This window comes from Haemorhous mexicanus, chromosome 12 (assembly GCF_027477595.1).
Source record: "Haemorhous mexicanus isolate bHaeMex1 chromosome 12, bHaeMex1.pri, whole genome shotgun sequence".
Classification (NCBI taxonomy): Eukaryota; Metazoa; Chordata; class Aves; order Passeriformes; family Fringillidae; genus Haemorhous; species Haemorhous mexicanus.
Window position 1 is genome coordinate 21,175,260 of NC_082352.1, and position 12,869 is coordinate 21,188,128.

The window sequence follows — 12,869 nt, forward strand, 5'->3', positions numbered from 1 at the left end:
GATTGATGATGATGATGATGATGATGACGGTGCTGCTGAAGGCCCAGATCTCTCATCCCCTCTTTGTCCTCGAGCTGACCTCTGCAGCCCCGCTGGGCCGGGCTGGGAGCCCCCACAGAGGCGGTGTATTCCATCCTTTAATTCCTGTATTCCATCCTTTAATTACTGCCGCAATCGCAACACGGAGCCGCTGTCAGTGAGAGATAGCTCGGCACCGCCGGCTGGGATCCTCGCCACTCGGGGCTTGTAACTAAAACTGCAGGATTAATTTGATTAATTGATAGAATTATTTTCCAAACTACTCTTTTGTTTATGGAGGCTTAAAATGCTTGCCGCCTGCACCCTCCTGGTGTGTTGCAGAGTGGAGATAAAGTGGCTGAAAATAATTAGTATGGCTTAATTTAGGGAAAAAAATAACCTCAAAAGAATTTTGCAGAAAATTTAAGGCGGCACATTTTACTTTGTTTTGGCAGGAAATATTATGGAGCTGGAAATGGGACTTTTATGTTTTCCCTGTGCTATATTTCACCAGGGCAGCAAACCTGCAGGGCGGAGGAGGAGATTTTCATGCCTGGTTGTTACCAGAGCTCTCCCACACCTCCAGATTCCTCACCTGGGCACCTGGAAATGAGTCTCCTGGGAGCCAGGGGAATGCTGCAGGGATGGCACCCATCCCCAGGGCCCTGGGATGGGTGCAGGGACCCTTCCCAAAGCTGCACCCATTTTTTGGAAGCCCAAGACATGAGTGATGCCCACGTCAGGCTCTGCTCCCTCTGGAATGCCACTCCCCAGGGAGATATTGGCATCATCCCCACATCTCTGGGGGCTGAATTATTTCATTTATCCTTTCCCTTCTAAATGTGAGTAGGTTTTTTTCCCCCCCTGCTCTCACCCACATCCCATTCCCTCAGTCCCCCCCACCCATCAGCTCCTCTGAGCTCCCTAAAGCCCCCAGGTTTGCTGAGTCCTGCATTATCCAGCAGCATTTGTCACTTGGGAGATTGCAGGCCCTTGTCACCGTAATTCCAGTGAGGATGCAAAGCCAGGCAGCTTCTCCTGACTGGGGATTAACTCCCTGCTCAGCAGGGGACAGCTGAACAGGGGGGCTCCCCTGGGACCCAGCACATCTGGGGGTCCCAGCCCTGCACCCCCAGGATGTGGCACCCACATCCTCAGGGCTGGGACAGCTCCAGGCCCCGGGGGCTGCAGGGTGGGTCTGATGGGAGGGGCCTGGCATTGATGGAGCCCCTCAGGGGGATTTCTTGGCTTCTTGCCACCACCCTAAATTTTCCTCAAGCTGTTTGCTCTTCAAGCCCCCCCCCACCAACCAAATCCAGCCGGCCTTTCTTTTCTCAGACCCACATCCAAGTTTCTGAGCCAGAGGTGCTTTAAGCCTCTCCATAAAGCCTGGAGGATAACGGGATCCACCATGGTTGTCATGCTGCAAGCAGGGGCTGAAGATTTAGGAATTTTTTTTTTCTTGCTTTTGAGTCAAATCTGGTCCTTCCTTGCACAGCAGGAATTTAAAGCCCAGCTCCCACCTTCCTCCCCAGGGCGTGTGACAGGGACCACACGCACCACAGGGATCCTGCACCCCTAGTGCTGAATTCATGCAGGAAAACCTGGAGCCCTGGGGGCTGTGAACAGGAGCACAGGAGCCATGCAGCCCCCAGGGATGCCATCCTGCCAGCAGTGATGCTTCTGAAGCCCAGGAATCGGCTGGATTGCTCCTTTTGGGAGCTAGAACATCATTCCTACAGAAGGAGATCAGTAAGAGGGAGGGGGAAATAAGCACTGAGATGTCCCAGCCTTGGATTTGGGATCTGGGGGCTGCTCACCCACACATTCCCACCCGGTTTCAGGAGCATCCAGCATCATTTGTGCCAGGGGAGGTTTGGGCTGGATATTGGGAAAATTTCTTAGTGGAAAGGTTTGTCCAGCCCTGGCCCAGCTGCTCAAGGCAGTGGTGGAGCCCTCATCCCTGGAGGGATTTAAAAGCCACGTGAATGTGGCACTTGGGGACACGGTTCAGTGGTGGCCTTGGCAGTGCTGGGGCTCGATGATCTGGGAGGCTTTTCAAACCTAAATCATTCCACACTTGGGATTTGGTTGAATCCCAAACCCTTCCACGCTGCCACCGCAGCTCCCGGGAGCCCAGAATTCCACAGCAGCGTCTCTGCACAGGACGTGCCCAAGCCATGCCCAAGTCAGGGAGGAACATGCCCAAACCGTGCCCAAACTGTGCCCAAACCGTGCCCAAACCGTGCCCAGGCTTTGCTCCTGCTGTGTCCCACCCGTGTCACATCCGTGCCCAAGCCCCGGAGGACCCCGGGCTGTTGGCAGCCACCCGAGACTGAGCCACGGGCAGGTGACAAGTGGCACCCAGGGCCAGGTTCTCCTGCCAGCAGGTGGCAGGGCCCTTCTGCAGGTGGTGCACCGTGATGCCAGTCCTCCCTCTTGGGACAAAAAAAAAAAAACCTAAAATAGGATATTTTGAGCAGAAAAAAGCCGGGTTTGGAGCCTTGGCAGACCGTGCCAGCAGGCAGTGGCACTGGGGGCTCTGCAGGGCCCCCCAAAATGTCACCCCAGCCATCTCTGAGCCCTGAAATCCAGCAGAGGCAGCGCCTGGCTCTTCCCATTGACATTCCTGCGCCGCCGCCTCCTCTCGCCGCGTCTCTAATAATATCAGGGCAGATTAATTGGCACTAATACAAATGTACACAGCTCCATAAAAAGATGTCACCTCGCTCACAATGGGGGGAACGGCTGCTCCCGCATTATCTCTGCTCTGCAGGCGTGTAATTCACTCCTCGGGAAAACACGCTGTTTATTCGGCTCCCCTGGAACAATCTCTCTGCAAACACCACGGCCTCGGGAAGGGAGCAGGGAGACACCCAGCCCTGCCGCTGGCACCGCCGCCGTGCCGCTTGTCCCCGTGCAGGGCCACCCTTGGGTGCCCCCGGGGATGGGGAGCGGGATGTGGCATTTGGGGACGGGATGCGGTATTTGGGGACGTCCCCACGCCGGGATGCAGCCCTTGGGTGGTGGTCGAGACCGAGAATTGTCACCCCTGGGGGGGTCTAGGTGGCTCTGGGATGGTGCCAGAAAGGGAATTAAAGGGACATTGGCAAGGGACGTGCCAGGGGAAGGACTGCAACCTGTTTCCTTCGCTCCCCAGGGCAGGGTGGCAGAGCCCACCGGCTCCAGCGAGGCTTTTGGGGCATTTTGGGTGTGACAATGTCCCCTCGCGCCCTCGGGATGCTGCCACCGCTTCTTCCAGCACAAAGAGCCGGGGACAGCCCCCATCCCTCTGCTGCCTCCCGGGGAGAGGAAATTTGGGCACCTCATCGGTGTTCGCTCACCCCCAGCCCCTGAAACCCGCGCAATTAACGATGCTGTGTTTAATTAAACGCTTGTCTAATTATCTCGGCGTAAGCAAACACGCCAGGTGAGTACCACGGGAGCTGCGGTGCCGGGGGAGATCCAGGATGTGCCGGAGGAACCGGCGGGATCTGCCGCGCCCCCAGCCCCAAAATCCCCGCAGCCGAGCCGGGGGGAGGCCGGGGGACCCCCAAAGAGCCGGGCTGGCTTGGGGCTCCCCTCAGCAGCCCCTGCTGGAGGCAGAACCATGGCGCTGGCACGGAGCAGAGGCCACTGCGGGCTCCTCGGGCCGGGCCCAGCAGAGCCGGGCTGGGAGGGAGGGGAGAGGCTCTGGAAGCAGAGCTGCTCCCGGGAGGGGGGGTCGGTCTCCAGGAAGGCGGCGATTCGAGGCCACTCGAGGTGAAAGGCGCCGCCAGGATGGTTTTGGGGGGTGGTCAGCCAAGGGGGGAGTGCAGCAGAGCCTTGTCCTCAACAGCATCTCCCTCCTTCCGTAGGGGTTTTTTTTTTCTCCCCTGGATCTCTTCTTAATTCCTAACTTAATTTCTTTTGACATCCTCATTGCCGGTTTGACCTCTTTACTGGAATCATGTGCTGCTTAAAACTCATTATCCCACCATTGAAACAGGAAGTTAATTAAAAACCCTTCAAGAAAAGAAAAAGAAAAGGGGGGAAAAAAAGCACATCCCATGTCCGGGGATAGATGGAGAAGGGAGATGAGCAAGCTGTGCCGTGTCCCCATAGCCCACCAGCCCCTCCATTGATCCAAAACCTCCATCATTATTTGAGGACCACACACCATCACCACTGGCAAATCCCCCAGATCCAAGGTCAGCCATGGGCACAATCCGTTTTGGGAGAAATTATTGTTTTTCACAGGACAATATTCCCATCATGGATTCAAAATCTAAGTGGCTCCTGTTTAACCCATGTTTCACCCCAAAATTTCTTCATGCTCACAGATCGCCTGGCTGGGATGATGCCAAGGGGGACCCCAGGACACCTACACCACCCCAGGGTATCCTGGGGCATCCCCCACCCTGAGCCAGGGTCATGGAATTCACAAGTGGGAGGTTTGGGATCATTCATTTGGAAATGAGAGGGGCTCTAAAGGATCCAAAAGAACCCCTGGGGACCCCCCAGAAGGTTTGGGGGGTCCCATAAGAGGCTTTGAGGATCTACAAAAGGTGGATTGGGACCCAGCGAGGGCACTGAGGTTCCAGCAGGGGGAATTGCTGTGAGTGCAGGAGCTTCCAGAGAGTCACAAGGGATCCCAGAGGGGAATCTGGGGAGCCCAAAGGACTGAAGACCCCAAAGGGGCGGTTCGGGATGCTGGGGATGGGTTGTGGAACCCAGAAGGGGGATCCGACCCTAACGGGGTGGGACCGGACCCAAAGCAGAGGCTGGAGCCTCACGGGGCTCCCAGAGCGGGGCTGGGGACACCTTTGGGAGCCTTTGGGGACCGTGGGGGGAGCGCGCACGGAGCCCCCGCCGGGAGCGCGCCCCGGGGCCACGCCCCCCCTGCCGTTAGCCCCGCCCGCGCGCGGCCCCGCCCCGCCGCGCGCGCCATCCGGTGGGCGTGGCCGGCGGGGGGCGGGGGCCTATGGGCGGCCGCGGCGGCGGCGCTGGCCCCGCCCCCCGGAGCGCTCCGCGGGTTTGATCCGGCGCGGCGCCCATTGAGAAAATCCCGCGGCGGCGGCGGCGGCGGCTTCGCTCCGCCGAGCACGGCCCGGCCCCGGCCCCGGCCCGGCCCCGGCCCCGGCCCGGCCCCGCGGGCGGGCGGGCGGGCATGCGAGCAGCCGGGGGCCCGCCCGCCGCCACCCACCTGCCGCCCGCCCAGCCGCCAGCCGGGGCGCCGGGCTCGCCCCTCGCCGAGCGATGTCCAGGAGGAAACAGAGCAACCCCCGGCAGATCAAACGTGAGTCGCCGCTACCGGCACCCTCTCCGCCGTTCTGTGCTGGACCCACCGCACCCCTACCCCGCCTTATTTTTTTGCACCACCCCTTCGGCGGCAGCGCTCCCGCACCCCTTCCCCCGGTTCCCCGGTACTCTGGGGACACACCCGGGACCCCCCGGGACGGCCGCCCTGGGTGCCCGTTCCCGCTACCGGCCTCTCGGCTGCCTCGGTCTCTGTCCCCGCCGCTCCCCCCTCCTGCGCCGCCTCCCCCCCGCCAGCGCGGTGGCTCCGGTACCGGCTCCCGATGGGGGCCCCGATAAGGCTTTAAAATATTCCGTTCTGCAAGTCCCGTCCTGATAACATCGCTCTGTCGGGACGGCCTGAAATTGTGATCTTATCTCCCCCGCCTGCCTCCCATCCAGCGCCGGCGGCCAGGGCCGGGGGCTCCCCAAACCCCCCGGGGCTCCCCAAACCCCCCGGGGCTCCCGATCTCCGCCGGGCCACCCCAGCCCTGCCAAGGGCTCCTCACCCCGCCAGGGGCTCCCCATCCACCCTGGGGGACCCCAGCCCTGCCGGGGGCTCCTCACCGCGGGGACAGCGCCCTGACCCTGCCAGGGCTCCCCTTCCCGCACGGGGACCCCCATTTGCCTGGGCGCTGCTGGACCCGCCGTGCCACCGTCCCCGTCGTCCCCATGTGCCATCCTCGCCACCGGCCACGCTGTCCTTGACCCTCCACCCTGCCCAGTGCCCCCCAGGTCCCGCTCCGCATCCCAGCCCAGGTGGGACGTGGCCATGAGGAAGCGCCGCGGGATCCCTCGGGGCTTTGGGCACATCCCTGTCCCTCCCTGGGCACATCCCTGTCCCTCCCTGGGCACTGGTGGTTCCCGAGGGTTTCCATCGGCCGGGCTCTTGTTTTGCTCCAGCGAGGATGTACCAGGAAGGCAGAGAAATCCTGCAAAGTGCTGAAGTTTTTTGGTGCCGGGCTCAGCTTGGCTTTTCTCCTTCCTCTCCGGTGTGTGTGTGTGTGTGTGTGTTTTTTTCTTTCCCCTCGAGTCGATGGAAGCTGGTGATAAGAGGGAGATGGGAGGATAGGGAAGGCTGGCCACCATGTGATAATCTACCTTTATCTTTCTCCTGAAATAATTGCAAGGCTGAGTTGCACCTACCTGTTTCCCTGCCTGGGGTGATTGCTGTGGTGATAACGCTCAGCTAGACTTTTACCTGGGGAGAGTTAAAAATAGTCCCAGCTGCCTCCTTTTTTTTTTTTTTTCTTTCTTTTTTTTTTTTTTTTTTTTTTTTTTCCTTTTTTCCGGGATACTTTTCTCCTTTGGCTTTCTCCAGCTTCCGCGGCTTTTTTTTTCGGCAGAAAGCCCTGCCTGGGTGAGTGCAGCTCGCTCAGCCGGGAGCGTGCGGAGCGGAGCGAGCGGTAGCGCTGGAATGGCACCGCTCCCTGCGGGATGCCCGCTCCCAGCGCGGACTTTGCGGGGCAAACTGGGGCAGGACGAGGCCGTGGCAGCTCGGCCGGGCGGCGGCGGCTCCTCGTATCTCCTTCCTCTGCTGCTTTTCTGCCGAGATGTGAAGAAATGATAAAGTGGGAGGCTGATCTCAGGCCGCCGGCGATGGCCAAAAGTGATTAAAAGCTGAGAGCTTGGAAGCCTTCCTGTATGTGTCAACATGAAAACAGTCATTAGAGGCGGCGAGCGCGGCGAGAGCGCCCTGCCGCTGCTCCATCAGGGAAGGTATGCATGAATCAGGGCTCCGGTAACCAGACTCCTCTCATGTACAGACCGGACCTGTTTCCACAAAGTCTATCCTCCTTATCATCTCGGCTGGAGCATTAAAAACCTCCTCCAGATTGGTATCTGCTGATTTTATTTTCCTGGGTGACGCGATGTTCTCGCTCTGGCTTCGCCTTCTCTTGTGGGGTTGGGGTTTTGTTGTTTTTTTTTGAAGCCCGATGCGAGGCGCAGATTAAGGCTCGCGGGGAGATCGCCGGGAGAGCGGGCGATCGCCAGCAGCGATAAGACAAAGATCAGACACCGGACTATATTTAACCAGCTGCTTTAACCTTCCTCTTCTCGGTGCCTTTCCGGGCTGGAGCCGTGCGGGGATGGAGGGGCCGGGGGCGCCGCTCCCTCCGAGCCCCCCGGCAGCGGCGGTGGCACGCCGTGGGGAGGCTTTGAAAGCCGATTGCATCGCGATGGTGGCTTTCGATAGCAGAGAAAACACCCCGAGCATCTCTCCCTTTCATTCTGGGGGGTTCCTGCCCGCAGAGGACAGTTTCTTTCCCTCCCCGCCTGTACCACCAGCCTCCCTGCAGCTGCTTCTGCCTTATGGGGCGGTTTATTTTTTTTTTCTTTCTCTTTCTTTTTTTTTTTTTTTTTTTTTTTTTTTTTTGTGTGTGTCTGTCTTTTGTTCTGCTGGTAGATAGATGTGAGGGGCTGATAGGGAGCAGGAGCTGATCTCCAAGCCAGATAGCCTGTTATATTTATTAACTTCAAACATGGGAGCGCGGGCGCCCAGCTGATGAGCGAGGCTCTGGCAGCTGCCGGTGCTTTCACAGCGCCGGGTCCTGCGATGGGGGAGCTGATAAGCGGGAGATTGATCTCATCGCGCTGATGTGCCTCCCCCTCCCTTGTTCTTTTAATACAGTTTTTTTCTTTTTTTTTTTTTTTTTTGTTCCTATGCGAGCTGGAAGCGAATGTTTTGTCATAGTTGCAGGGGCCTGTTTGTGGTTATTATTTTTTTATGGTGTTGTTTTTGGGGTTTTTTTTCCTTTTCCCTTTTTATTCTGCGCTCAGCTACAGTAGATTTGAGCTCCTGATAAGAGCCAAGCCCCGATCTCCATCCTGATAGAGATTGCCAGGGCTGATAAGGAGCACTTATCTCTCCCCACCAGACCGGAGCAGGATTCGCTACAACAACAAACACAGCAAAGAGGGGCAAAAGGGCTCCAACAATTTGTTCCACTGCAAATGTGATTAACGCAGGCACTTTAATTATCTGATGGGGGGCAGCTGCATGTGTGTTTTTATTTCTCAAGGTGGTGGGGTGGTTTCCCCCCTCCACGTGGTCTGTGAAGCGAGCTGGGTTGAGAAGCCGAGCTCTCCCAGCTCCTGTTATCGGCTGCAGATGTTGCATTAGTTTGATGAGAGCTTTGACTTTTTTTGATGATTATCTCCCATTCTGCACCGCCGAGCGAACGCACGGGCTGGTGGGGGCTGGGGGGAGGTGAAAACACCGTCGTATTTTTGCATGTGGATTTTCTTTAATTGCTATTAGATGGTGTCAGATAACGAGTGCGATCTGCGCTGTTAAAGCCGCCGTCTCTTGATGGGCTGTGCTGGGCTGGGTGGTTTTATTTTTTCCTTTCCTCCTGCACGCTCGGCTGCTCCCCGGTCCCGCGTGGGCTCGGCGGCGATGCCGGGAAGGGGCTGGTGGAGCCGGGCAGGGGGTACCGTGGGAGAGCCCTCCTTCCCAAGAGCTTGGAAAATTGCGTTTCTTTTAAAGATGACAGTGGCCAACCCAGCGTCTATTTTTAGCGGCGGCGTGGTGAGCCGGTGGCGTGGGATGCTCCCGGCACGCCTCCTGCCTGCTCCTTCCCGCTGCCTTCCCTCCCCGAGTCCTTCCCTTTCAGGTGACTCTGTTTCAACCTCCTCTGCTTGTTGCTTTTTTTTTTTTTTTTTCCCTGTTTTTCCCTCCGCGCTCTGATGCAGCTGCACTTTTCCATCCCCGCCACCTCCGTGCCTCAGTTTCCCCATCCGCGCCTCCGGGGTGGGGGTGTTTGGGGAGGTGCTAGCCTGGGGTGCTCCGTGGGGTGGGGAGGGTTTGCTCCCGGGATGAGCCGGGTGCCAGCAGGGCCTCCCAGCTCTGCTCCCAAAACCGGAATTTTCTGCTCATCCCGGGGCTCCCTCAGCCTCCCAGCCCCCCTGTACCCCACTGGTGGCATCCCCGTGGTGGCATCCCCGTGTCCCACATGTCTGTGACACCCACGGGCGCTGCCTGCCTGCCAACCCCTCCCCTCTTGTGCAAACAGCCCGAGGCCGGTGCCAGCCCTGGCGCGGTGGCACCGAGCAGCTGGCAGGGCGAGGGTGGCAGAGCCCTGTGGCACCGCTGCCCCCGCAGTGGCTCTGCCCAGCCCGGCTGTCACCGGCCTCTTGGCATGTGCCCTGGGTGACACTGGGGGCTCCCAGGGCTGGGGAGCATCGTGGTTCTCATGGGTGGGATGGGGGAGTGACCAGTGGGATACTGGTGGGATATCAGTGGGATACTGGTGGGGTGCACCCAGCTGAGCCCACCGTGGGGAGTTCTCCCAGCCATCCCCAGGTGTTTCCCAGTGGAGGGTCTGCCTCAAGGGATGCTGGAAGAAGTTTCCCTCCTCTTCCACAGCCAGTGCTGCAGGTGTGAGCATCCCTGCAGGCCCCAGCTCCAGGAGAAGGGTTGGCACCATGCTTGGCAGCTGGTGGCCAAGGGGACAGCCGGAAATCCATTCACCATGGATAATGGAGAAATGGCACTGCTGGCCAGTGCCACCACCCCGTGCCCTGCCAGCTGTGGGACGCTGCATCCCTCGATGCCAGGGAACCCTGTGAGCCCTTTTGGGGCCGTGCTGGGGGTGCACCCCAGGATGGCTCTTCCTGGCCACCCCCAGGAGAGGAGGATGAGGGGGATGCTGGGGGAGCCAGGGCTGGAGCCGGGCTGGCCACGGCCAAACCAGTTCTGTCGGCGAGGGAGGTGAGGGAGGCTCTGCCAGCAGCTCCTTCCAGGGCCGTGGGCGCCGGGGCTGGGTTGCTTTTGTGTCTGCTGCTGCTCTTCCACCTCCTGAGCCTCCGGGGGACACCCCCACACCATCCCCAGCACAGGAACAGAGCCACGGCGATGGACTGTCCCTGGCACCCCAGGGAAGTCACCTCCAGCCGGGATTTACACCTCGGGATCCGAGTGGCGAGGTTGGGCAAGGTCTTATTTTCCATGGTGAATCACGAGGCCACCTAGCAAGCTGCAGCTTCCCCTTTGGCCAAGTTGTGATGCGGCCAGCTCGGCAATCAGGGCTTGGGAGGAAAGCAATCCTTTCCCCACGGGTGTTGCAGGAGTTGTGCAAGGAGGCAGCGCCACGGCGCAGGTGAGCCGAGGTTCCTGGAGAGGGGCAGCCCCTGGGATGCCAGCGGGGCCACCTGGCATCACCCCAAAGGCATCACCGTGTCCACGTCCATCCTGGTGCAGGAATCTCCGTGCCGTGGGACGTTCCTGGCCCTGAGGGGACGCCCACATCCCTGGGAAAGGAAAGGACAACGCTGCCCAAAGTGGGAGCAGCTGGGCTGGGGATGGAGCTGTTGGCCCTGCGTGGTGCCGGTGGATTTGGGGTCAAACGCAGCCGTGCTGGCCGAAGGAAGAGGATGTTTTGAGGATGTTTTCCATCCGTCCTGCTGCAAAAACCCCATGATCTGCCTTGGAAAACACTGGATGGGGCGTTGCTGTGGAGGGAAAACCAGCCCAGAGCTTCCACAGAGGCACAGCAAGGGCTGAGAGCCGACGCTGCCCGGGGAGAGGGATGTGAGCAACCGGCAGGAGCGAGGAACCTGGAGCGTCTCGGAATTCAGCATTGGAGAAGATGGATTGGAAAAGGCCTCTGTGCCAGCCCTGCACTGCACTCCACCTCTGCTCCGTGCTGAGGACATGGATTTTTGTTCCCGTGGGGCCAAGAAATCAGCTCCCCCACTTTGGAGAAGAGCAGGAATGGGAGCAGGAGGCCAACATCTCCCTTTTTTTTCTGCGCCACATCCCATGACTGCTTTTGCTGCCTGACTCAGGGCTTTTGGCCGCTCCAGCTTGGCCGGGCTGTGTCCTGCTGCTCCTTTTATCAGGAAAGTTCAAGTGTTTCGGGGTAATACAGTTCCCTCTTCCGATGGCTGCCCGGTAAAGGCTCCACATTGTTCCTGCAGCAACATGTTTTTTTGGAAGGGCTGAAATGCCGAAAGGAATGCAACTGCTGACCTTGGGCTGCAGTGGGGTTAAGGAGTGTGTGCCTATGAGTCACTCCAGATAAGAGCCTTCCACGGCTTTTTTCCTCCAAAATAATTCTTTATCTCCTCTTTCTCACATCAACATATTTTCTTGACATCTCCCCTTCGATAGCGCGTGGAGGAAATGTGCTCCTCGGGTTTGTTCATCTGATGAAATGTGGATCCATTGTTTTCCCTCGGCCTTGGCTGGCCCAGAGCCTGACCCCGGGGTTTGGGGATGCACCTCCCAGTCAGTGCCTTGGGGATGCTCAATGGGGCTGGGGTCCCAGAGCTTTGGGAACCTCAGGGCCAGGAGATTTTGGGGTCAGTGCATGGGCTTTTGGGAGGTTTGATGGGGTCGGGGCCTGGAGCTTTGGCAGTATTTAGGATTGGTTCCTGCAGTTTTGAGGATGCTTGGTGGGGTTGGTGCCTGGAGGCTTTTGGGTTGTTCAATGAGATCAGTGCCTGGAGCTTGGGCAGTATTTAGGAATGGTGCCTGCAGGTTTGGGGATTTTTGATGGGATCGGTACTCCTTGCTTTAGGGATGGGCTTTGGAGTCGGTGCCCAGGATTTTGGGAATGTTTGGCACCCTGTACTTTGGGGATTCCCCACAGATTCAGTGCCTGGGGCTTTAAGGATGCGCCTTGGGGTCAGTGCCCAGGAATTTATGGAGTTTGGGGATGCACCTGAAGGCTGTGCCTGAGCCTTTGGGGGTGCTCAGCAGGGTCAGTCCCTGTAGCCTGGGAATGTGCCTTGGGATGGTGCCCAGGGTTTTGGGATGCTCGGTGAGACTGGTGCCTGCGGTTTTGGGGATACTTCTCTGGGCCAGAGCCTGGGGTTTGGGGATGTGCCTCAGGGTTGATACCCAGAGCTTTTGTGATGCTCATGGAGTCAGTCCCCAGAGCTTTGGAGATGCACCCGGGGCGCCCAGAGCTTTGGGAATGTGAGACTGGGAGCAGCAGGCAGAGCATCCCCAGCTCAGGAGGGCACGGCGGGGAGGAAAAGCCGCTTTTCCCTCCCCTCCCTGCTCCGCCGGGAAGTTTGGCCGCTCTCTCTCTTCTCCGTCTCCCAGCCGAGGCCTCTCATGCTACTCGCAGCTCCTATGATAATGCGGAAAGTTGAACTGGCCCCATTACTGCGCTGCGATGGTTGCCGCGATAAGGGCGCGATAATGGCAGCGATAGCGGCAGCTCGGTAGCCAATGGCTCCGCCGCTCCTCCCATTAACATTCCCCACCACGGCCGGGCTCGGAGCTGCCTATCTGCTCTCCATTTCCACTCCTCCGCTAGATAAGAATGGAAATACTGACTTCATAGCTCACTGATTAAAGTGTCTGGATTTCTTGATAATACACAGATAAATTATGTTTTTCAAAAAGAAGGTAGGGAAGGGAGTGCGAGGGGAGGGAAAAACCTCCAGTCCATTTTTATTATTTTTTTTTCCCCTTCCTTCCCTCTTTCTGGCCGTGGCCTGGGAGTTGGGTTTTTGCTGCTCCAAAATGCCCTTCCCAGCTGGAAGGCAGAGCCCTGTGAGGTGCCCTCAGGAATGGGGGGACTAAGGATTTTTGGGAGCCACGTGGGGTGGGGTGTAGG

General features: G+C 58.7%; 1 protein-coding gene across 1 annotated transcript in view; it reads left to right on the plus strand.

The window, feature by feature from the left end:
- The first annotated feature begins 5,180 nt into the window (after positions 1-5,180).
- The window catches only part of ZFPM1 (zinc finger protein, FOG family member 1), a 33,535-nt gene continuing 25,846 nt past the window's right edge, over positions 5,181-12,869 (plus strand). Inside the window, exon 1 of the mRNA XM_059857508.1 lies at positions 5,181-5,296. Coding sequence (XP_059713491.1) covers positions 5,257-5,296 — 40 coding nt within the window. The 5' untranslated portion in view covers positions 5,181-5,256. The remainder of the gene's footprint in view (positions 5,297-12,869) is intronic.